This window comes from Corythoichthys intestinalis, chromosome 3 (assembly GCF_030265065.1).
Source record: "Corythoichthys intestinalis isolate RoL2023-P3 chromosome 3, ASM3026506v1, whole genome shotgun sequence".
Classification (NCBI taxonomy): domain Eukaryota; kingdom Metazoa; phylum Chordata; class Actinopteri; order Syngnathiformes; family Syngnathidae; genus Corythoichthys; species Corythoichthys intestinalis.
Genome location: NC_080397.1, coordinates 3174331 through 3199417, shown reverse-complemented (window position 1 = coordinate 3199417; position 25087 = coordinate 3174331). Strand labels below are relative to the sequence as shown.

The window sequence follows — 25087 nt, the reverse complement described above, 5'->3', positions numbered from 1 at the left end:
TGGATGGATGGATGGATGGATGGATGGATGGATGGATGGATGGATGGATGGATGGATGGATGGATGGATGGATGGATGGATGGATGGATGGATGGATGGATGGCACACTTTACTTTCTTCGCTGACTGAGTCTGAGCATACTCTAACACGCAAAATGCCTTTTCTTTTGAAGTGAACGGAATTTCTTAACCTGAAAAGATAGAAATGCCAAACAATACACACAAAAACTTGAAACGTTTCTACACAAGCTGTTAAAATTTGAGGTCATTCCAACGAAAATTGTCAAAATTATTGGCCTACGAAATGGGGTCAAACATTTTGGAACACCCTGTAATAGCAGATTATTATTAGCATTTTAAACATGCTTTTACTCTAAAGTGGGACAAGTTAAACATCTAATACCATTTTAAATTATATTTTAAATTGTGCATTATTAAAACGTCAGTACCAAATAAATAAGCCTAATAGCATTATTTTAACATTTTTGGAAAAATGAGGAAAACCTTTTTTTTTTTTTTGCAAACACATTGATATTTGTGGGAGTAAGGGAGTGTTTTTGAAGTAATAATTGGCTTAGGAGAAAACCAGTAAGGCAGGATGATGCTGCAGTAGTGGAAGAGTAACATTATTCATAAATCTATCTCAATGTGGCCAAAATATGACATTTGCGCTGTGATTTATTTTTCTAATTATAAGGCCAAGTTTACACGACAACAATCTTAGGCAACAACACAAAACTGGTGTTTTGCCATTGTTTCGATTCCGCATTTACACAACCATTATGTGTGGGGGAAACTGTGTACACGCGGAAGCGCAAAAGTGCATTAAATCTCCAATTTGCCAACGTAGTATGCATTCCAAATGTGTAGGTGGCAGCACCACCAAAACACGATTCCTGCGTGTAACCCTTCCATCTGCTGTTTCTTCTTTCGTCCTGCTCAAATAACAACACGGCAAAGCGTATCAGGCAAAGTAATAAATGACTTTCTGTAATTTGAGTTGTGAATAGTTGACTAGATTCTTGAAAAATGTTGAACACAGTTAGGCCGTGTACAAGGTCACTACTTGAAGACATGTTTCATACACTGTCGGACTCTCCACGTGAACTGACGTCATCAGTATCTTCACCCCCTTCACTGACAAACTTACTGTTCCGGAGTACGGAAGACAGTTGTCACCCAAAAGTCATTTTTTGCTAACAAAAATGCGCAATAGTTTTCGTCACATGTACAAAATGTAGCAGTGTCTGGTTGTGTCACTCATTACTTTTTTTTTTTTTTTTTTTACAGACGAAAACATTTTTAGTACACGTCGACTAAAACTAAAAGAAATAAGACTTGAGTTTTCGTCAACAAAAAAATAGACAAACAGATTTTGAGTTGACTAAATTGTGATTAAGAATAATAAGTATTGTCGTCCAAAAGACTACGACAAAAATGAAAAGGGCTGCCAAAAACAACACTGCTTAGGGCTCACCAATGTTGTAGATCTCAGAACTGCCAAATCGGACACCATTTGGGTTCAACGTTCCATCACTGCACAACAAACACAGACATGACACCCAACATGCAGACTTTAAAGATGACTGACAAAAATATTGTCAAGACACGTCATAATTCAATGCATGCATGAACAAAGTTGTATTATTTTGAATCCAGTGATCCCTCGTTTTTTGTGGTTAATATGGACCGCCCCCCCCTGCAAAAATAAAAACGCCTTCATCCATCAGCTGATAAAGACGCGTCACACCATACATCAGTGACCCTCTGACGAAGGCGGAAGTGCCCGCCGAAACATGTCAGGAAAATAAAACCACCTACTATTGCCTCGGATAAAAGAAATGGTGTGACGAAAATCAAAAATCTGCAAAGTAGAAGCTAAGCATATTCGCATTAAAAAAAAAAAAAAAACCTGGGTTAGGTTTTAATCCCCCCCCCCAAAGTATGATTTAAAAAAAAAAAAAAAAGAAGAACCTTATGTGTATATGTATATATTTCGATAAATAGTTTTAAGCGCTGCAAATGTAATAATTATAATATAAATTACATATAGTCTATATAAAGGAATACAATGATTTGTAGATGTATACAGGCATATAAACATTTTTAAATAAAATACTGCATTTATTACATTTTTTTTTAAAATTGAAAAAAATCTGCGTTGGACTGAAGGCACGAAGTTTGAAGCGCGAAGTGGTGAGGGATCACTGTACGGGTAGTCCCTAGGTTACGAAGTACCCGACATACGTGAGTTCAACTTTACGACGCCAGAGTCTCGTCTGCAATTTTGTCACCAGTTGTTTTTTTGTTTTTTTTAAATCGCGTAAACAGTACCGAGTTCCTGTTGCCGTTATGAGGAACCCCTCCTCACCCAGCAGCGTCGCCGCCGTCTAGCAGTTCCTTTCGGCCTGAGATCTGCCACTTCCTTGTTATCATGTTGCTGCTGCTGCTGCTGCTGCTTCTCCCACTGCAACTCCTACGAGTCCGGCTTTTTGAGTTCGGACGGCGGGCTCGTATGGATAGATGCGACGCTGGTGACCTGAGCGGCCATAATATCCCATTTCTCTCACCTCCCCACTCTTTCTACAGCGCCCTGATCTTTCGGCAAGGCGACTCACTCAAGAGTACAGTCTGAATAGGCATTGAATATAACAGCATTTAACAACATACCTCAAATTATTTTATTTTTTATTTTATAAATATGACATACAGTGGGGCAAATAAGAATTTAGTCAACCACTAATTTTGCAAGTTCTCCCACTTGAAAATATTACAGAGGCCTGTAATTGTCAACGTGGGTAAACCTCAACCATGAGACAGAATGTGGAAAAAAAACAGCAAATCACATTGTTTGATTTTTAAAGAATTTATTTACAAATCAAGGTGGAAAATAAGTATTTGGTCAATACCAAAAGTTCATCTCAATACTTTGTTATGTACTTTTTGTTGGCAATAACGGAGGCCAAACGTTTTCTGTTACTCTTCACAAGCTTTTCACACTGTTGCTGGTATTTTGGCCCATTCCTTCATGCAGATCTCTTCTAGAGTAGTGATGTTTTGGGGTTGTTGTTTGGCAACACGGACTTTCAACTCCCTCCACCGATTTTCTATGGGATTGAGATCTGGAGATTGGCTAGGCCACTCCAGGATCTTGAAATGCTTCTACGAAGCCACTCCTTTGTTGCCCTGGCTGTGTGTTTGGGATCATTGTCATGCTGAAAGAACCAGCCACGTCTCATCTTCAATGCCCTTGCTGACGGAAGGAGATTTTCACTCAAAATCTCTCGATACATGGCCTTATTCATTCTTTCCTTTACACAGATCAGTCGTCCTGGGCCCTTTGCAGAAAAACAGCCCCAAAGCATGATGTTTCCACCCCCATGTTTCACAGTGGGTATGGTGTTCTTCAGATGCAATTCAGTATTCTTTCTCCTCCAAACACGAGAACCTGTGTTTCTACCAAAAAGTTCTATATTGGTTTCATCTGACCATAACACATTCTCCCAGTCCTCTTCTGGATCATCCAAATGCTCTCTAGCAAACTGCAGATAGGCCTTGACGTGTACTTCAGCAGGGGGACACGTCTGGCAGTGCAGGATTTGAGTCCCTGGTGGCGCATTGTGTTACTGATAGTAGCCTTTGTTACTGTGGTCCCAGTTCTCTGTAGGTCATTCACTAGGTCGCCACGTGTGGTTCTAGGATTTTTGCTCACCGTTCTTGTTATCATTTTGACGCCACGGGGTGAGATCTTGCATGGAGCCCCAGATCGAGGGAGATTATAAGTAGTCTTGTATATCTTCCATTTTCTAATAATTGCTCCTACAGTTGATTTCTTTACACCAAGCATTTTACCTATTGCAGATTCAGTCTTCCCAGCCTGGTGCGGGTCTACAATTTTGTCTCTGGTGTCTTTCGACAGCTCTTTGTCTTGGCCATAGTGGAGTTTGGAGTGTGACTGACTGAGATTGTGGACAGGTGTCTATAATACCGATAATGGGTTAAAACAGGTGCCATTAATACAGGTAACGAGTGGAGTCTCGTTAGACCTCGTTAGAAAAAGTTAGACCTCTTTGACAGCCAGAAATCTTGCTTGTTTGGAGGTGACCAAATACTTATTTTCCACTCTAATTTGGAAATAATTTTTTTTAAAAATCAAACAATGTGATTTGCTGTTTTTTTTCCACATTCTGTCTCTCATGGTTGAGGTTTACCCATGTTGACAATTACAGGCCTCTCTAATCTTTTCAAGTAGGAGAACTTGCACAATTGGTGGTTGACTAAATACTTATCTGGCCCACTGTATAATACTTAATATAATACATACTAATATATTATATAATACATAATGTTTTCGGATAGTTATTTTGAGATTTAGAAGGTATTTAGGGGCACTTCAAGGGTTAATTCCGACTTACGAGGAAATTCAGGTTACATCACCAGCGTAGGAATGGAACTTGTTCGTAACCCAGAGACTTTCTGTATATGTATTTTAATGTCATATTGTTGTCTGATTATTTTCCAGTATTTTTATTATTTAGACCTTTTTTGGGCTATTTTATATTTGGATTCATACATAATTTAGTCTCTGTTTCCAATCATTTTAATATTTTCACATTTTCATCTGTTTTAAATTGTTAAGACTAGTTTCGTTTCTCCTAATAAATGAGTATTTTAATACTTACTGTATAGTGTGTGTATAATCGTATCTCAGAATGTAACTTTTGAAATTTACAGTGGTACCTCCATACGAATTTCATTTGTTGCAGGACCTGGTTTGTGAGTTAAAATGGTTGTATGTCAAGCGGGATTTTCCCATAAGAATACATTATAATTCGATTAATTTGTTTCACAGCCCAAAAAACCCACTCTAAAATCCTTCATAAAAATTGCTAGTACAATTACAAATAGCAATTACATATAGCAAAACAAATAAATTATAAATACAAATCAGAATATAATAATTATGCAACAAATCAGGTTCTAATGTGGCGGTTGTGTTTTGCATGCTGTTCGCTTTTCAGATTCTGTTGTTGTTGCCCTCGGCTTCAGCAGACAGTAGCCGTGTTGTGTTGCACGAGTTCTGAAATAATGAAAAACCTGACGAAGCTGGCAACATCCTTGGTGATGTTACAATAATAATAATTGTCACCTTGACTTATAAAGACTGACATACGCAGGTTGGAGGAGGACCGTCGAGATTGTAGACATATTCCGGCCAGCCGTATCGTCGAGCCACTTCACTGACGCACACACCGGGCTCATATTTTTTCTAACATTTCCATCCTAATGTCAATGGTAAGCGTAAACTTTTTCACCACCTGCACTAACCAGAATGTCGTCCTATGTGGAGACAAATGACGAGTCAAATTTTACGTCGGATGTCGAAAGGATCGTATGTCGAAGTACCACTGTATATACCTGTATATTTTTTGTGTCGTTTTCACGTAAGATTTTAAAATCATAATTGACTTGTTGTTGGGCTTTCCTTACGATTGCCAGTATGCTTTACTGACCTCCTGCCAAGCATGACGATGCCGCCAGTCTTGGGATTGATTTTGCAGTAATCGCCGTGGGCCCAGACGCCTAGCAAAAACAGTACATAACAACAAAGTGTCATTCTAGGAAAAGGACATGTCATAGAGTAAATGAGTCAGTGGAAACTAGGGTGGGCCAACTCCATTTTTTGTGAATGCAGAAATTGCAGATTGGGCAACTCTTTTACATTCTGGAATACGTGTTGAAATCAAGGTTCTAGTTCCAATTTTTGACAGTTGCTGTTGTTGTTTTACTCGGCACGTTTCCTGAGTGATCAGCACAATACTGGACGAGCTCCAATTCCAAAATGACTGTGCCCGTGAATCCTCGCTTGTCCTCTCACAAAAAAAAGTTGAAAAAAGCTGTAGGAAAATTCTGTGTCTATGGGAGAATGAGACTGATTGATTTGACTACTGTAAGATAAGCTTGTTTTTGGGTGCCAAATATATTGCTCTCCCACAGCTATTATACGTGCACTCCCAAGCTATTATGAAGAATATAGTTTTAGCCCATAATCATGTGCTTACCGGTGATTGATCACATTCTGCTGGTAATTTCCCGAACATAAGGCGCACTCGTGTATAATGCGCACCCCAAATTTACTTGTAAAATCTAGGGAAAATTATTGTACCCGTTTATAACGCGCACCCTAATTTTAGCACCAATAAATAGAAGAATACAAGAAAACAGAGCTTGTGTACAGATACAGAGATGTCATTTTACTGACTGGTGAAACACAGCTCAAGCATAGCACATTGGTAGTTCAAAACATTACGTGAACTGACAATATTTACGGTAATAATATGATATGACAACTTCTCCAACTTACCAGAATCTAGGAGAAAACAAAACAGATGTGACTTTTATAAAGGCTGCTGTATAACTTGCTCGTTTCCTCATGATGAATAAATGTTTCTTCCATGGATTGATACGGTAAAATGAAAGTGAGAACGTAAGTCGGAAATCCGTGAGAGCTCATAGCTGTCAGCACGACAGTAACAAAAGGAACTATTGTTATTTGGGTTTGAGTTTCCCGAGGGACCGATATAGTTGACGGACACAGGAAGTGTGTGTCCTTACATTTGTTATGGTCCGAATTGCGGAGCTGCAATAAACGTCGACTCAAATGAGTTCAAGAAACTAAATTATGTGCTTTATGAAGAGTGAAAAAAGCTGAATTTAACACAGACGAAATCATTCGGCCGATTAGAGTGAAGTATTACCGAAACAAAACGGTGACGTCACGTACCGTAATGGTCGGCAGCGGGTGGCCGCATACGTTTCTTCAACACAACGTGGCCGTGTCAATGAAAAAAAATCGGTTTATATATGTATGTAATACATATATATTTCTGTCTCCATCCATGTACCCGTTTATAATGCGCACCATGAGTTTACCAGTTGATTTTGGGGAAAAAAAGTGCGCGTTATATTCGGGAAATTATGGTAGATACACACACATATGTTGATTCATCACACAACGTCTCAGTACTTTTCCACCAAGCTACAGTACTTAGAGTGCAAATGTGTGTTTAAAACAAAGATATCTTGCCTGCTCAGGTAATTCAATCAGGAAGTTTTAATCAGGAAGTGTGACTGTTCAATCACTGACTAGAATAAGGAATTTGCCCGACCGAACCTACCACGTTGGACAACAGTGTTGTAACTGTATTCTGCCCATCAACAAGCCCTCAATAAAAGGCGCAACCCCAGGGAGGGGGCTGAGAGAGACTCACTGACTTTGCGAGTAAGCGTACAGCACTGTCAACTCTCTCCCTGGTGGCCACCGGTGAAAACTTAACTCCGTTTCTGGTCTGATCCTTCCCCCGTCCTTCTCTAGGTCTTTAATTGTCTTGAGTAATTACAAAAGTGAGTTTAGACCTAACAACTACTAAAAATTGTTTTTCTTTTTTTAAATACACAGGCAACGTGGTTGTGTATTCCTAATCTGAATTATTATTTTGCCTAATATCTTTGTATTTGTTTAATATGTTAAAATTTTTGTATAGGCTATGCTTTGTTTTGCCATTTTCTGCTTTTGGGCTCTTTTTTTCCTTCAAATTTTTAAAAATGTTTCCACTGTTTAATGTTCTAATATCAGTGTTATGTCATATCTGATATTTCACCATTTTAATATTAAAAGTCTAATATTTGCATTTTTCATATGTTGCCTAGTAGGATATATTTTAATATGTAATATTTTATGGTTTGTCTAGTATTGCTTCCAAATATCTTTACTTTTTTTCTAACATCAGAGTTTTTTTTTTCCATTAAAATTCTTCCATTTATTTACTTGTGACCACTAATTCTTATGTCACTGATGCTTATGTCTCTAGTGATGCTCAACTACTAAGCTAAACTATCATATATCTGATATTTTCGAGTAGCCGACAATGTCGGCCGATAAAAGCATTTTATTGGATATTATCGACGTCCCATTTTATCGACGTCCCATTTTATTGGACGTCGATATTATCCAATAAATTGCTTTTATCGGCCGACATTGTCGGCTACTCGAAAATATCAGATTTATGATTTGGATAATATCGACGTCGGTGTTCAGTTATTGGACTTCTGTGCTACCTACAGTTTGGCCATAACGAACACCATGTTCGAACATAAGGATGTTCATCAGTGCACATGGCACCAGGACACCTTAGGCTGCCGGTCGATGATTGATTTTATAGTCGTATCATCAGACCTGCGGACTTATGTTCTGGACACTCGGGTAAAGAGAAGAGCAGAGCTGTCAACTGACCACCACCTGGTTGTGAGTTGGATCAGATGGCAGGGGAAAAAGCCACGCAGACCTGGTAGGCCTAAACGAATAGTGAGGGTCTGCTGGGAATGCTTGGCGAAGGAACCTGTCAGACTGATTTTCAACTCGCACCTCCAGCAGAGCTTCGACTGCGTTTCGGGGGCAGTGGAGGACATTGAGTCTGAATGGACTTTGTTTCGCTCTGCCATTGTCAAGGCGGCTGCTGAGAGCTGTGGCCGCAATGTAGCTGGGACCAGTCGTGGTGGTAACCCTTGAACCAGATGGGGGGGGCATCAAGCTAAAGAAAGAGGCCTACAGGGCATGGTTGGCCTGTGGGTCTCCTGAGACAGCTGACTGGTACCAGCGGGCCAATTGGAGTGCAGCTTTGGCAGTCGCCGAGGCAAAAACTTGGACGTGGGAGGAGTTCGGTGAGGCTATGGAGGAAGACTATCGATCGGGTCCAAAACGTTTCTGGCAAACCGTCCGGCGCCTCAAGCGGGGAAGGCAGCATCTCGCCCACACTGTTTATGGTGGGGGTGGGGAGCTACTAACTTCAACTGAGGACATAGTCGGGCGGTGGAAGGAATACTTTGAGGACCTCCTTAATCCCACTAGCACGTATTCCATGGAGAAAACAGAGCCGAGGGACTTGGGGTTGGTCGGGTCAATTACTGGGGCAGAAGTCGCCAAGGTAGTGAAATTAGTCCACGGCGGCGGAGCTCCAAGGATTGATGAAGTCCGCCCTGGGTATCTCAAGGCTTTGGATGTTGCAGGTCTGTCTTGGTTGACGCGCCTGTGCAACATTGCGCCGTCATCGGGGGCAGTGCCTTTGCAGTGGCAAACCGGGGCTGTGGTCTCTCTATCTTTAAGAAAGGTGAACAGAGGGTGTGTTCCAACTATCGGGGGAACACACTCCTCAGCCTCCCCGGGAAAGTCTACGCCAGGGTATTGGAAAGGAGGGTCTGGTCGATAGTTGAACCTCAGATCGAGGAGGAACAATGTGGTTTTCGTCCTGGCCGTGGAACCACGAACCAGCTCTTTACTCTCGCGAGGATGCTTGATGGGGCATGGGAGTTCGACATTTCAGTCCACATGTGTTTTGTGGATTTGGAGAAGGCTTATGACCATGTCCCTAGGGGCACCCTGTGGGGGGTACTCCGAAAGTATGGGGTGGAGGGCCATCCATTCCCTCTACCACAGGAGTATAAGTCTGGTCCGTGTGGCCAGCAATAATTCGGACCTGTTCCCGGTAAGGGTTGTACTCCACCAGGGCTGTCCTTTGTCACCGATTCTGTTTGTGACTTTCATGGACAGAATTTCTAGGCGCAGCTGGGTGGTGGAGGGGGTCGAGGGGGTCGAGTTCGGTGTTGGGAGGATCTCATCTCTGCTTTTTGCGGATGATGTGGCCCTTTTGGCCCTATTACACAGTGACCTCCAGCTCTCGCTGAAACAGTTCGCAGCCGAGTGTGACTGTGGCTGGGATGAGAATAAGCACCTCCAAGTCTAAGGCCATGGTTCTCAGCCGTAAAAGGGTGGATTGCTCGCTTCAGGTCGGGGGTGAGTTCCTGCCCCAGGTGGAGGAGTTTAAGTATCTCGGGATCTTGTTCACGAGTGAGGGTAGGTCTGAGCGTGAGATTGACAGGCAAATTGGGGCGGCGTCCGCAGTGTTGCGGGCGCTTAACCAGTCTGTCGTGGTGAAGAAGGAGCTGAGCCGGAAGGCGAACCTCTCGATTTACCGGTCAATCTACGTTACTACCCTCACCTATGGCTATGAACTTTGGGTAATGACCGAAAGAACAAGATCGAGGATACAAGCGGCTGAAATGAGTTTCCTTCGCAGAGTGGCTGGGCTCAGCCTTCGAGATAGGGTGAGGAGCTAGGTCATCCGGGAGGGACTCTGAGTACAGCTCTTCCATGTCGAGAGGAGCCAGTTGAGGTGGTTTGGACATCTGGTTAGGATGCCCCCTGGACGCCTCCCTCAGGAGGTGTTTCAGGCATGTCCAAGGGATTATATCTCTCAGCTGGCCTGGGAACGCCTTGGGATTCTCCCAGATGAGCTGGTGGAAGTGGCTAGGGAGAGGGCTGTCTGGGCCTCTTTGCTGAGGCTGCTGCCCCCGCGACCCGGATTCTGATAAGCGGGAGTCGACGATGACGACGACGAATATCGACGTCAGTTTTGGGCCAATATGCATGTGGCGGTCAAACTGTATGTAGAAGCCTTCTCCCTTCTGCCTTTGTACAAGGAATGGTCAAAGCTTAGCACAGCAGTTATGCTTATTGACCATTAGATGTCTTCAAACTAAAATGCTTGGGATTTGTTATGTGAGCAGACCGTTTGCATTCACGGTTCAAAAATTGAACAATAAATGATTGGAAAAATAACTAAACTCGTTACATATAACTATTGCATTTACAGGAAGAAATAATCCTTAAGAAAAGTAATAAAATGCAAAAATCCGTGCAAAAACCTAGCAAAAGTCCTCATTGGAATAACTCATTGACAATACATTGTTTGGACTAGTCTGTGCCTTTTACACCTGTATTTGTAATGCTCTGTTGTTACCTAGTGGCGGTTCAGGGTTTTTTGTGAATTGTTCCTTTTATTTAATCACGGACATTATGAGTCTTTTTTTTTTTTTTTCCCCCATATGGGACATTTTTTATTTTATCATGGTTAGGGTTAGATCCAGAATATGTTACGTCTACGACCGCATATATTGGTATCGATTTGATATCGGTATCGGATTTTTGGACGATATCGGGATATTGGTAAAAAAAAAAAAAAGTCATGATCGGTCAACTCTACTATCATACCTGTGGAACTGCTTTTCAAAAATGGAAAAAAAGTTGGAGGATTTCGAAGTCTGAAAATGACATGTAGCAATGTTCTACTGACCTGGGAATGTGGAAAAGTAGGCTTTGTGGTACTTGCTGCTATTGTCATCGTTCCAGAAATGCGTGGGCTGGCATGGGATGGGTTTCAAACACACCAGCTCACCACTTTCTCCCCAAACAGGCTTACCTACACACACACATACAAAACGCATACATTTACACACACACACCTGGTGGTATATCCCACACTTTCTTCTCCCTCAGGGCGGTGTTAAATGGGCTTAGCAAGCTCTTTCCTTTACAAAAAGTGTCTTTAAATGATCCACTAGCCAGCAGGGGACTTGAGGACAGCAATCAATGGGGAAAAAACATAGGAAGGACTTAAAAGCTAAATAAAAACTCTTATTAAAAAAATTGGCTTATGTTTTTTTCTAGCAGAGTTTACTCAGGAAATGTTCCGCCTAATTACACTTGGATTAAAAAGACCACTCAGGGGAACAACTGTGCAATGTTATGACAGCTCTTTGCCCAAGGTAGGTTAAATTTCCAGGCCTGTTAAACAATTGTAGGTTTGTTCACCTACCACCAGGGGTAAGAGTGGCTAGAATTTCTGGCCGGAAACCCCCTGACAAGAAGGTCTCCACGGAGCCAGATTTTTTTTTTTTTTTTTTTTTGGGGGGGGGCAAACCTCCTAAAACTACTGACATACAAAATGCAGTTAAGGAAACTGTTTTGGGCACAGTTAATTCCTATAACACATAAAAACTGATTTTCATTTAAAAAAAAAAAAAAAATTTTCAATGATTTGCAAAATAAAAAACGAAAATAGCAGTAACCCCAACCTCCATCTCCTACTTTTTATTTTCCCTCATTTCCTCACATCTAAATGCAAAATCTCAATTTTAACTACTTAAGAACATAGGATGTAAATTAAAATTGAGGTTAATGTAAACATTTGCTTTTCTACTTTTTTAAATAATATATAAGTAACATACATTCACAAAAATAAGTACGAATTACATATTATTGACGGTGAAAAGGAATATATTTTGAAGATTGCGCAAACATTGACTTTTTGTTTTTTAATTTGTAAGGAAATAAATAAGTAGCCTAACATAAATGAAAAAAATAAGTCCAAAGTGCACATTGACAGGTAAGATGTCATGAACCTCCCCATCAAAGCATAATATAAAATTTAATAAATAAGCCTCTTCAACTTTTTCCTTGCTCTTAAACATTTGATCCATATTCTGTTGCATTGCCCTTTCATATTGTATCAATTCAAGAAGCATGTTCTTCTTTTTGCTGTTCCAGAAAACATGTGTATTTGAACCAATCAGAGCAAACTATCTCTGCTGATCACATGTCAGTATGTCAGCCAATTGAAGGGACAACTGAGTGCAGGGCAGTTTGCTTTGCTGAGTGCATAGGCACATTGACGTGACTTGTCATCATCAGACCCAGATAACTGAAGCAGGTGGGGGAAACCTCCATGCCATTTGTGGAATAAATAATAAATATCGGTGGAAATGGATGACGCTACACAATCACTTTACCATGCTTGTTAACACTTGTGTATGTAAATCTGATGTTGGTAGATTGTTTTGTTCGTGGAAATGAGATGCCTGTGTGGCAGCCTAGCGTTTTTTTTTTGTTTTTTTTTTTTTACATAGGGTTTTGAACAGTTGCTGTCATATTTTTCAGGATCAAAGCACCGTATACCGGAACTGCATTCCGGCCCCGAATTTTATACCGAAACAGCGTTCTGGACCGTTCTGGCCCACTTACACCACTGTCAACAACATTGCTTACAGTACCTTCAAAGTTCCACGCTTCCACAGCCATGCCCAGATTTCTTGTCTGGATTTCACCCCGATACACCGGAACTGTTGGGTTCTGGCCCATGAAACATGACACAATGTCTGTGCCGCCTTTGCATAGACAAAACGAAAAAAAAAAAGAAACATTTGTTAATTAACTCAAACTCAGCTACTAAATTTAATGTCCTAAGTGAAACAGGCTTTGTTGGTTACATTTTTAAAAACTCATGTCATTGTATTTGTACAAACTGTTAGTTTAATCCTAACTAGCTGGCTTCAGACTCAACAGCTACAGTCCAATGTCTTTTTCAGCATTGCTTCTTGAGGCTTTTTAGTCAATTTCCTCATGAAAGACATGTCTACCAGATTTCATGTAACCAAAGCAGGGGCGTCACTAGACCTAATACAATACTGGGGCCCAGCGGGTCACTGGCGAGCTTGCAACAAGTTCTTAGCACTCATCTATCCTAAAAAGTCAGAAATAGCGCTTTATAAACTACAGTGGGGTAAATAAATATTAGAACGCCCTGTGATTTTGCAAGTTTCCCACTTAGAAATGATGGGCAGGTTTTTAATTTTCATGGTACGTGCTTGTGCACTGTGAGAGACAATCTTTAAAAAAATCCAGAAATAACAGTGTATGATTTTTTAACAATTTATTTGTATTATACTGCTGCAAATAAGTATTTGAACACTTGTTTATTAGCTAGAATGAAATGATTCTCTATTTTCTGTCCATAAAGAGCGCTAAACAGTCAATCAACTTGTGATGTATCGTTGGAGCATTAAAATAGACTCCTCTTATTTGCATCAACCATGTTTTTATTGTTTTATTGTTTTCGTGTTTTATCAGAAGGATTTTCCAACTTGGGAACTCAGATCTCCCCATACCCATGAACGCAGCATATCTCACGAAGGTGCATAGCGGAAGTATCAACTCACATGCCTATCACAGCCAAAGTTACGTGCATAAATGACCATATTAAGAGGCCATGTGCAGACTGTGTATATGGAGTGAATATAGCAATATGACCATATAAAATAGGTGTTTTCAGTAGATTATGCTAAGTAGACCTAAACTCCAAAGTATTTTTATTTTATTTATTTATTTATTTATTTATGTTTGTTAGTTTGTTTTTACCGGGGAAATTTATACTGGGGCACTGCAGATCAATACTGGGGCACGTTCACAAATGACATATGTCTGGCGACGCCCATGAACCACACGAAACACAGTTCGGAGCTTTGAAAGTTTGTCTTTGGAAAACTTCACGGAAACGGCCTAAAATTGCCACTTCAACCCAAAATGGTTCAACCCAAAAACCATCCTGTGTCTTTTTTGGCTGTGACTTCTCAATGCTTTTTTTTTTTTTTTTTTTTTTTTTTTTTTTTTTTTTTTTTTTGTAGGTCTACCGATGGGAGACATCCCCAACGAATTTCATCCAGCTGAGTGAAACTGGCTTCTGGGGCTGATTTTTTTCCCATTTGCCTCTTTGTACTTTCCAATAATGTGGTGTTCCTGACGCCTCCCATTCATCTCCTTTCTTCCCATTGTTCGACATCTACCTGGTATGCATGGCATCCGCCGTCATCCATCTTGTTTGCTGCTCTCTGCCCTTCCTTGCTTCCTTTCTATCTCTTTTTCTTCTTCTCATCAATCCCTGGGCTTCACTTTTATTATATCAGGCTCTCGTAGCGAGCTTAATGAGATCCCATGGGGACCAGAGGAAACTTCTGATTAAACGCACAAGCTCACGAGTGGGAAGATGCGCAATTATTTCATTATTGTGCTGACTTGTATGGGCGGGCACACAAAGTGTATTTTAGGCACTGTTGCTTTCTTTGGTGTCGTATGCAGGTGAACGTACAGAACATGTCAGGCAATCCCCTGGGTAAATTGCATTTATCTCAAGACCAGATAATATTTACTGCATATCTCAGTTTCTCATTCATGAAGGAGAACTTTTGGACTTTTGGAATCCTTTGACAGTTGGCAGTTCTGACCTGAGGTAGAGGCTTAGTTTTAAATTTATGAAGATGAAAATATGAGGAAAAATATGGGTTAAAGCTATTAATTTTTTTTGCGATGACCATCTTTCTGGTATGCATCATCCCCAGTGTTAATCCGACTTTAAAAAAAAAAAAGTAATGGAATTAGTAACTCAGTTACCTCATTGTAAGAGTAATTAGTTACTCAGCAAAGTAACATATGTTACTTTTCATGTTCTCTACATTATTACATTATACATTGCATAAAATTGTTCACATCAAAGATGTTTAAAATAACTGATTGAACTGATTTTTTTTTTCACAAAAAAAAAAAAAAAATGTATGCCTTACTTTTAACATTTTTTAAAAAATTTCACCTATGTAAGAGTGTAACGGTATACAAACTTTAACTTTCAAATGCTGTGAGAAAAAAGCCTTTTTTGTTTTTCCCGTTGTACTGAGCCCGCACCCAACTATGACCCTCATACCGAGGTGCTTACTGAACCGTGACTTGTATGTATCGTCACACCCCTAACATATCAATATGCAGGTCAGGCTCTGAAACTTCTGCCTCTCCTGTCTTTGCACTAGTTGTTTCTTTTTTTTTTTTTTTTTTTTTAACCTGTCCTGTTCAGCTGTTTGACACGGAGAATGGAAGTCTGAGTGCCCGGTTGGTCTGAACAGTTTTAATGTTTTACATTGAGAGTATGACATACTCCCATTGTAATCATTCAGATACCTCGTTTATTATGACAAAACAGAGAACAGCAAGGGGTTATGGGGGAACAGAAGAAACACAAGAGAAGAAAGAAAAGAAACATAAACAACAACAAGAAATACATTGAACGTCTACACTAACTACTAACATGTTGGTGCTATCGTCAGCTAGATGTATTTCCGGTTGACGCCATGTGGGGGGCCTGTTGACCAGGGAAAGAAGGGGATGGGGTGGGGGAGTCTATAAGCTAAGTGATTGAAAGGGGAAAAGTGTACACAAATCAGCTCTGTTATCTAGAACCCAGTAATCGTGTGAATCCCTCGTGAGTATATGCCCATTGGCGACCGACCCTGCGCCGCCCCCCCGCCAATCCCGGCACCGGGACCCCCCACCCGAGCGCGGCCCATCACATCTCGCTGGCGTGACCACCCCAACCGAACTCACGGGGAGAGTCGGAGGGCCGGTGGGTGAATACGGTACAAAATCAAACGTTTCTTATTGTCAACATCGTCATATAGTATTGTTTAGCCACAACTGGACTCATTATCTCATTACTATTCATCTTTTACACAGCCGGTCAGCTGCTGGAAACAGAAATGTCATTTAATCCATCTGCAGGCGACCGGTGGATCAGGATTTTACGACATTGTGGGCTGGTACTCAGGGGAAACGCAGTCTTCCCTAAGGGAAAACACTACCGCTTTTGACCAACTGTGTTAAGAATTCTTCAAATAGTTTACTAATTTTGCCGTTTAATTCATTTATTTTATGTGTAGAATCGCGCTTTTATTTTGGTAATGATGCGCGCACGCTTACTTCAGGTTTCGCGCTTCCGGTTTCTTTAGTCGGCTCTTACACGCAGTGCAGAAGTCAATGCTGATAAACTGCTTGTGTACGTTTATACACATCTGCACGTGAACCATTAAAGAAGTTGAGTTCATCCGACGACTCCTGTACTCTCTGATCGGAGCCACCTCTGATGGTCAACAGCTTCAAATCAACCAGTCACGAGTAGAATTCCTCTACAAAGGTCCCTCGAGCCGGATTGTTGACTGTTGGAGGTCATGTCGTCAGAAGAGAACTCAGCTCCCGCTCCCTCAAGTGGACGCTCAACAACCCAGGAGGCAACACTGCACAACCAAGCACTTAGATGACTACATCCTTTCACATCATCCACAGAGGACCGCCCTTTCCTCCCACCATGACGAGAGGGGTCATGAGAAGCAGAGAGGAGCAACGGCCACATCGGATGGAGAATTAGTAGACCTAAGTGTTCGTCTTGGCAGCAGAACCTCACCCAGCCTTCACAAAGGTGACTCACTAGGCACCACAGCATTAAGGCAACTCGTTGAGTCCATGTCCATGAGTAAAAGGGAAAGTCGGACAGAAATAGCCCAACTCACAAACAGACTTGCTCAATATGAAGCTAAACAACGTCGTCGACAAGAGCTGCTGGAGCACATTACGTCATTTCTTCAAGAAGAAGAAGAAGAAGAAGAAGATGATGATGACCATAGCTCTTCAAGTCGCACGCCACTTCCTACACTGAAGCATCTCACCTCTCATCTCTACGCTTCAAGTCACGCCCCCCACCACCTGCAAAGCAGGTACATGACATAGTACCTCAGGGAGAGGGACATGTAAACACAACCTTAAACTCGAATTTGGATGGGGAAGAAAAGCACGGTGACGTCACCTCGACAGCAGGAGACAAGTTAGTCCATTCCTCATTTAAAACAATCCGACACCCTTCGGCGGAGATTCGTCACTCACCCAATTCGACAGTTTCATCTGGTATGGCGACGCCAGCGCTGATTCAGCAGAACCACCACGAACAGAACCCGCAACAGTGGACGGCGCAGCGTCGTAGTAATGATGACTTTGTTCCCAGACAGCAGCCTATTGCTTACCCGCAAAAATATCCAGCAAGAGTAAGCAATCCTCCAATTCAAACCTTCCCGTTTTACAGTCCACAACACTATCAACCGGGCCATCTACCAGCGGTACCACCACCACCTCTGGTGAGTAGTAACTATTCAGCTGTTCCGCCGCAGTTACAAACACACCAAGTTACAACTGCTTCAGTTTATGACGGGCAGTCACGTTCAATCTACGGTGTGCCAAAACCCAAAATTCCCAACTTCACTACAGACAGTGAGAAGGAGTTCGCCAACCTCAAACTGGCTCTAGATAATTTGCTTGTACCTTGTACTGAGCTAACTAAAAAATACAAATATCATTAGAGCATCTCCAACTCCCCGAAGCGCAAATGATTGGTCAGTCATGTCGCCATGACCCATTTCCTTACTCGGCCACTATGCACGCTCTACAGCTTCAATACGGCCAGCCTCACCAGCTAGCACAACGTGAAATAGCTGCTATCCTAACAATGCCAGATGTGAAATCAGGTGATGCACGCACATTTCAGAACTCTTTCAGAACTCTCAGAGTCCATCTTTTAGTAAGCATGTTGCTATCTTTGGAGGGGTCACGGGGAATGGAATTGAACTGCTGCTCTCATGTTGATCGTTTGCTAAGTAAACTGCCTAGGTACCTCCGAGACGGGTTCATTGAGCATCTTCAGCTGCACAGGAAGCTCAACACCACGAGTCTGAACCCCTACAACCTACAAGATCTAAACGGATGGCTGCAAGGTAAAGCTAAACAACAGCGCCTCTCCAGCCGACTAGTGCAGCGCTATCAGATGGAGCGACCTAACATCGATGGTAAAGACAAGATCACCATCAAAGGTAAGGGTCGACCTGTAGCTGTGCACCACGGCGCAGAAACCCACACAAACTCCTCCTCTAGATCAAAATCATCTAGTGACATGAAACACTACAAAGTGCACTGCCTATTCTTTGATAGCAAAGAGCATTACATCAGTCATCCCGAAGCAAGGGAGCAATCTGCAGTGGATTTAAATAAATGGATAGTAGAAGAAAAACATTGCTGGAAATGTGCGCATTCTCACTCTCCTGAAGCATGCACCCTGAAAAAACCCTGTGTAGACTGCGGTGATGTGCACCTTCAAGTACTTCATAATGTAGCTCAATTGCGTTCCACCGACACACAGTTCAGGACCAATGAGAGCAGTGTGTACTTGACACAGAGTATCAAGTCAGCTCAAGTACTATTAAAAGTAGTTCCTGTAGCGCTACACAACAAAACAAACTCGATAAATACCTACGCCATATTAGACGATGGTGCACAGCGAACCATGATTTCGACTGCAGCGGTACAACAGCTACAGTTGAGTGGTGAGCCAGAGACCCTTGCACTGCGCACTGTGCGTCCAGACGTCACACACCTCCAAGGGGTCAGGGTTAGCTTTGAAATATCTCCCCAAGACAGCCCTAGGAAGAGGTATAAGGTAGCAGGTGCATTCACAGCAGCAGGTTTGGATTTGGTAGAGCAAACATACCCAATCCAAATGCTTCAGAAACGTGACTCCCATTTGAAGGGGATGCCACTCAAGTCATTCAATAATGTACGACCACTGTTACTGCTTGGCTCAGACCAGGTACACCTCATTACAGCCACAGAGCCAATCCGCAAAGCGACAAAGGGCGGCCCGATTGCCATCAGAACTGTCCTGGGATGGGTGCTGCAAGGTGCACAACAAGATCAGAAAGAACAGGCCCCCATTCAGCAGTGCCTGTTTACTTCCGTCAAAAGTTCCGATGATCTTCTGTACAGAAATGTAGAAAAGTTATGGCAACTCGATGTCCTACCTTTCCGTGATCAAAAGGTCGTCACTTGCTCCCGTGACGATCAAGAAGCCATGAACCTGCTAGAGACAAAAACGCAGTGTCTCGAAGTTGAGGGAGTTAAACGAAATGCCACCCCTCTTTTGAGGAAAATAGGGGGTCCTACACTCCACAGCTCTATTCAGTCAGTCATGCCTCATCTTACAGCTACAGAGAAGCGTCTAAAGAGAAACCCAGAAAAGGCCACAATCTACGCTGCTGAAATCCACAAGCTCACTGAAGCTGGATACGTGAAAATACTTCAACCAGAAGAAGTATCAAGGTCAGCAGAAGCGTGGTATCTCCCGCATCACCTTGTCTGCCACAACAATAAGTAGTGATGCACGATAATACACTTTTCAACCGATACCGATAACCGATAATTTCCTCCTCATTCCTACCGATAACCGATAATGTCAAGCCGATAATTTTATTAAAAGATTTATGTAAAATTTTAAACAAAAGAAAATATTACTGTGCAAAAATATAATTTATTGCTCTTTTTTTTTCAACATAAAATATGAACAAGTCGTCAATTCCAACATCTAAATAATGACATTGTCTGACATTGTGTAATGGTAAACTTTTGGCAACAATTACTTACAGAGTAAATACCTAAGTTGCACAAAAATGCCTTTAAAAGTAAGCCATTCCTAACATAACATTAATACACTGCAAAACACACTTCCTTAAAACTAGTCAGTTTTAAGTGTAAATCTATTGGAAATAAGTTAAATTATCTGCCAGCGCTTCAGGTGTATTTCAGATTTCTTGGAAGAAAAATAGCTAGCTGAAAATAATCTTAACAGCCTTATTTTAAGCAATACATTATTATACTTAATCCTAAAAAAAACTTGGATGAAGAAAAGATTTTGAATATTTGTGGCTACAGAATATTATTATTTCATTACAACAGGAATGTGCATATTTAAATTAATAAGTGTTAATAAGTGCCAATAAGTTTAGATTATCTACTGTGACTGTAATTGAGCAGACAAATAAGTTAAATTAATTTGAAAAGTGATTGCTAATGTTATATGCTTTGTTGCACACTGTGAAAATGATTAACTCAAAAGAGTGAGATGTCATGTACCCATTCTGCAGCGCTTTGTTTACATTTGCGGCACTCACGAGTCGCGACATTCGCTTTACAGCAGCTAAACTGATAAACGGCAGTACTATTTGGATGCAGTTGGAGCTCGCATCTCAGTGCGTGTTGTTTTGTGCCTGAGTTTTGTTAAGCCGAAAATAAAGGCAGCATTACAAAGTCATCTGACCGCTCATCATTTTACATACTGAATGCATTATTGACGGGCTGACTTCGTTTTCTCCATGTTTAAATTATCATCTAACCACTGTGCCGTCATGATAAGCTTGCTTACTGGACATCACTTTTCCAAATGTAGTGGTGAAAATGTGATTGGCATGTTTTTCATGAAGAATGGTGGTCGTATAAACTGCATTATTTTTTTATCCAGGGCTTTGGCTCTCGGGTCATTTCGGTAAAAAAAAAAAAATCGTGTCTCGTCTCGGCGGCGGCTACGTTCGTACCGGATAATCTTGCCGGTTTGCCGCGGCGTATTCGGGGCCTGGCTCTGCTCACACGCCGTGAGGGAACGCTCGAGAAACCGGGGTGTTCGCCGGAGGTCCTGAAGCCGGGGAACCGGGCTCTGCCCGCCCCACCGACGGCGAGGCGGCGGCGGCCTGCCGGACCGGCCAGAGCGGCGGGCTCCGTCGGAAGACGGCTACTTGCCGACTATCGGTCTCCAGTCGTGCCGTTGTTTAGCCTTAGATGCGAGTTTACCACCCGTCTTGGGCTGCTTTCCCAAACAACCCAACTCTGTATCGTCACAAGCCCCTAGTTTAACTTAGTGTTTACAATAGCTTTAGCATTCCCGCTAGCAGCAGCAGCCTGGTATTCGTTCCAAAAATCTTTGTGATGCAGTTTTGAATGGATGCTGGGTTAGTGGTTTTGAATGAGGACGCTTTCTTTCGGCCTCGTGGAAGTTCTGCGGTATATGTTTCGCAAATGGCGAGAGCGTCGTTTTTTTAGTAACAGCCGCCATAATATTCAACTATTTCTTGTCGAGTAACTCCGCCTCCTCAACCCCTCCTCCCTCAGAGGCTTCAGAGAGGGGAGGGGTTGAGGAGGCGGGGTGCTGAATTCTTCGGTTGTGCACATTTGGAGGCTAAATCAAGTATATAATTATCGGATTGCATTATCGGTTGAATTTTTTATTATCTGGATTATCTGTGTGACGTCATAATTGCCATTATCGGCCGATAATTATCGGCGACCGATATTATCGTGTATCTTTAACAATAAGCCACGGTTAGTCCTTAACTGCTCTTTTCGTCATCGAGGGTTGTCTATGAATGACCAGCTCCTCCTTGGACCAGCATTGGGTCCATCCCTGGTAGGCGTCCTGATTCGGTTTAGAAAACTCCAAGTTGCAGTGAGTGGAGAAATCCGTGCCATGTTCCATCAAGTCAGACTGCTGCCTGAGGACACACCCCTCTTTAGGTTCATCTGGCGAGATATGAACTGTGAAAATCCACCAGATGTCTATGAATGGCAAGTGTTGCCTTTTGGCACGACAAGTAGCCCTTGCTGTGCTATCTTCGCACTTCAACAGCATGCCCGTGATTATGAAGAAAGTCATCCAGAAATACTCCGCTCAGTCCAGCAGAGTTTTTATGTCGAGAACTGTCTTGAAAGCTTTCCAACCATTGCCGCTGCCAAGCTGAGGGTGGACCAATTACGGACTCTACTAGCCGATGGAGGTTTCAATCTCCAGCAGTGGGAGAGTAATGATCAGGTAGTTCTAGCTCACCTTCCAACTGAAGCAAGATCTTCATCTACCGAACAGTGGCTTAGTCAGTCGCACTGATCCGCTTGAACCCACTCTAGGCATGAGATGGAACTGTGCCGCAGATAGCCTTGGTTATAAGTATCGGCTCATAGAACACGCAACACTAACTATGAGAACGGCTTACCAAGTGCTAGCAAGTCAGTATGACCCGTTATGGTTTATGGTCCCATACACCACCTGGGCTAAAGTACTAATTCAACAGCTTTGGTCCAAACAACGAGGATGGGATGATCCAGACTTACCTTCAGTCATCAGGCAAGCCTGGGAAACATGGGAGAATGAACTGAAACATCTCAACAGTCTAACCATTCCCCGATGTTACTCGACATCCTTCTCTGAGGATATGACCTCCATGTGTTCTGTGATGCTTCAAAACGGGCCTACGGAGCAGTAGCTTACCTGGCGATCCATGCAAACGATGCTATCCAGACTTCCTTTGTAATGGCCAGGTCTAGAGTTGCACCTAAAAGACAACAGTCAATTCCTAGTCTCGAACTATGCGCTGCCTTGGCCGGAGCTCAACTAGCTAAACTCTTGGAGACCGAAATGATGCTCCCCATCCGGCAAACCATCTTGTGGTCTAATTCAACCACCGTGCTAGAATGGGTACAATCAGACTCTTGCAGATTTAAAGTGTTTGTTGGAACTCGTGTCTTGGAGATACAGGAGCTCACAGATAGGCAGGCTTGGCGGTATGTGGACAGTCTGAATAATCCAGCTGACGACATAACTCGGGGAAAAACATTGATGGAGTTTATAATAAAGTCTGCTCGATGGAAGCAAGGACGTCAATTCCTCACGCAGATTGTAGAACACTGGCCAAAGAAGCCCAAGTATGTCACTAAAGAAGCTTCACCTGAGCTGAAATCCAGTGCCTTCTGCGGCATCATCGCACTGAAGCCGAACGAACACGTTCCTGATGCCACGACGTACAGCTCTTGGAAGGAACTTGGAAAAGCAACTCAACACTTGCACGGAGCTGCAGCAGGATCAGCTCAGTCTATCAGTTGTAGAGAGGCAGAAGTTTTGGTGTTGACAGAAGTGACAGAAGTCAATGCTGATAAACTGCTTGTGTACGTTTATACACATCTGCACGTGAGCCATTAAAGAAGTTGAGTTCATCCGACGACTCCTGTGCTCTCTGATCGGAGCCACCTCTGATGGTCAACAGCTTCAAATCAACCAGTCACGAGTAGAATTCTTCTACAAACTGCGTCGCTAAAATCAACCAGAACTGAAACGTTATCTAGTGTTGCTTTAAGTTAAAACTCTGAAGGGTTCGTTTTGGCTGATCCCTGGAAATGGCCAAAACATAATAAAAGCTTTATACGTAATAAAACCGGTTTTAGTATTTTGTTTTTAAGTATCAGGTGAGTAATTAGCCAATTTGTGGAACGAAATCCAGGTTTGTAATGTAAGCATGAACACCCTTATAAAAACGACAGACAACAGAGGGGGGGATGGACATATGGCAAGTCAGACCATCTCAAATCATGATGAGGGAACCCAGCAGTGAAAGTGTTAAAATCCCCCAATGAGAAGCCATGGGAGTCTCACATCACCCGCTGAAGTGATTTTCCTCTCTTACGCACACACACACAGCTGAAGAGAGAGGTTTGTGCTGGCACAGTGAAATGGGCAAAGGGGTCCCGTCGCATATGTCACAGTGACCACCGGTTGGCCACATATGCCGGGATAAATCCTGACACACGCGCGCACACACAGTCATGGCCTCAGGGGTTAAGTTTAGGGAGGCTGACAGCCAATAGCATTGAAGCCTGCTGTTGCCCTTGACAACAGGAGCAAAAACAAACACGGCACATCCCACTATTGATATGGATGAAAACGAACATGTAAATGAGTGCATATGTAACTAATGTCACCAGAATGAGATTTCTGCCAAGGCCCAACGCTAAGCAAAATTGGGAAAAATAAAGTTGCATGCAAATTGACCTGAAAGCTGCCACTTCAATCCAAAATGAAAGTCCTTTTTATATAATATAAATGTACAATTAAAACGCATGGGATGGTGAGACTTTTTTTGTGGGCTTACTCAAAGCAGACATCCCTCACAAATTTGATGTGGCTGAATTTTTGGAAAAAAAAAAATCCAGTGGTCAAATTAATAGTGAAGATGCAGACTGCCTACGTAACACTCAATTAAAGCTGTGAATAAAGTATAAAACATGTAGTTTTTGGTTAGAGGGAAAATCTATTTATGGATGTGTAAAAGCCTTTTACTGTCCGTCTTTTCACGGCCTCTTCCACTGAATGTGTGCAACGTGTGTGTGCGCGTAATGTGTCAGTCAGTAAATGTTAAACGTTTCAGAGCTCACACAGTGAGACAGATAGTATTCTCCCACCCTGTCAACACAACAATGGGTTGAAAAGGCCTCTGTGGGTGTGTATGTGGGGGAAAAATGTACAATTCTATAGATTTTTTCCATTTTTTTTCTTCTCGACAGTGCTTTTTGTGAGCTCTCCACTCATTGGAGAATTAAAAGAAAAAAAGACAAAATCACCGGAGATGGAGCCCAGCAGCACATCGCTCTTGATGCAGCGATAGACGTAGTCGTAGCTTTGAGGCTTGAGAGGAGAGCCAGTGGACAGGATCGTGTGCAGAGACTGAAGGTTGTGGGTTTCAGCTGCAGGATGAAAAAAAAAAAAAAAAAACATTAAACATAGTCAAAAAGAAAAAATCATGAAAAATTACAAGCAAGATAATTACCCCAACTGTTTGTGTTTAAACCATGACAGTACAGGTACATACAGTAGGGGTGTCCCAGATCTGATCACGTGATCAGAAATTGA

General features: G+C 42.2%; 1 protein-coding gene across 1 annotated transcript in view; it reads right to left on the bottom strand.

Moving 5' to 3' along the window:
- The window catches only part of aacs (acetoacetyl-CoA synthetase), a 91039-nt gene that overhangs the window by 5641 nt on the left and 60311 nt on the right, over window positions 1-25087 (bottom strand). The window contains exons 12-16 of the mRNA XM_057831439.1: window positions 24799-24921; window positions 12945-13058; window positions 11189-11314; window positions 5513-5582; window positions 1477-1535 (exon numbers count right to left, since the gene is read on the bottom strand). Coding sequence (XP_057687422.1) covers window positions 1477-1535; window positions 5513-5582; window positions 11189-11314; window positions 12945-13058; window positions 24799-24921 — 492 coding nt within the window. The remainder of the gene's footprint in view (window positions 1-1476; window positions 1536-5512; window positions 5583-11188; window positions 11315-12944; window positions 13059-24798; window positions 24922-25087) is intronic.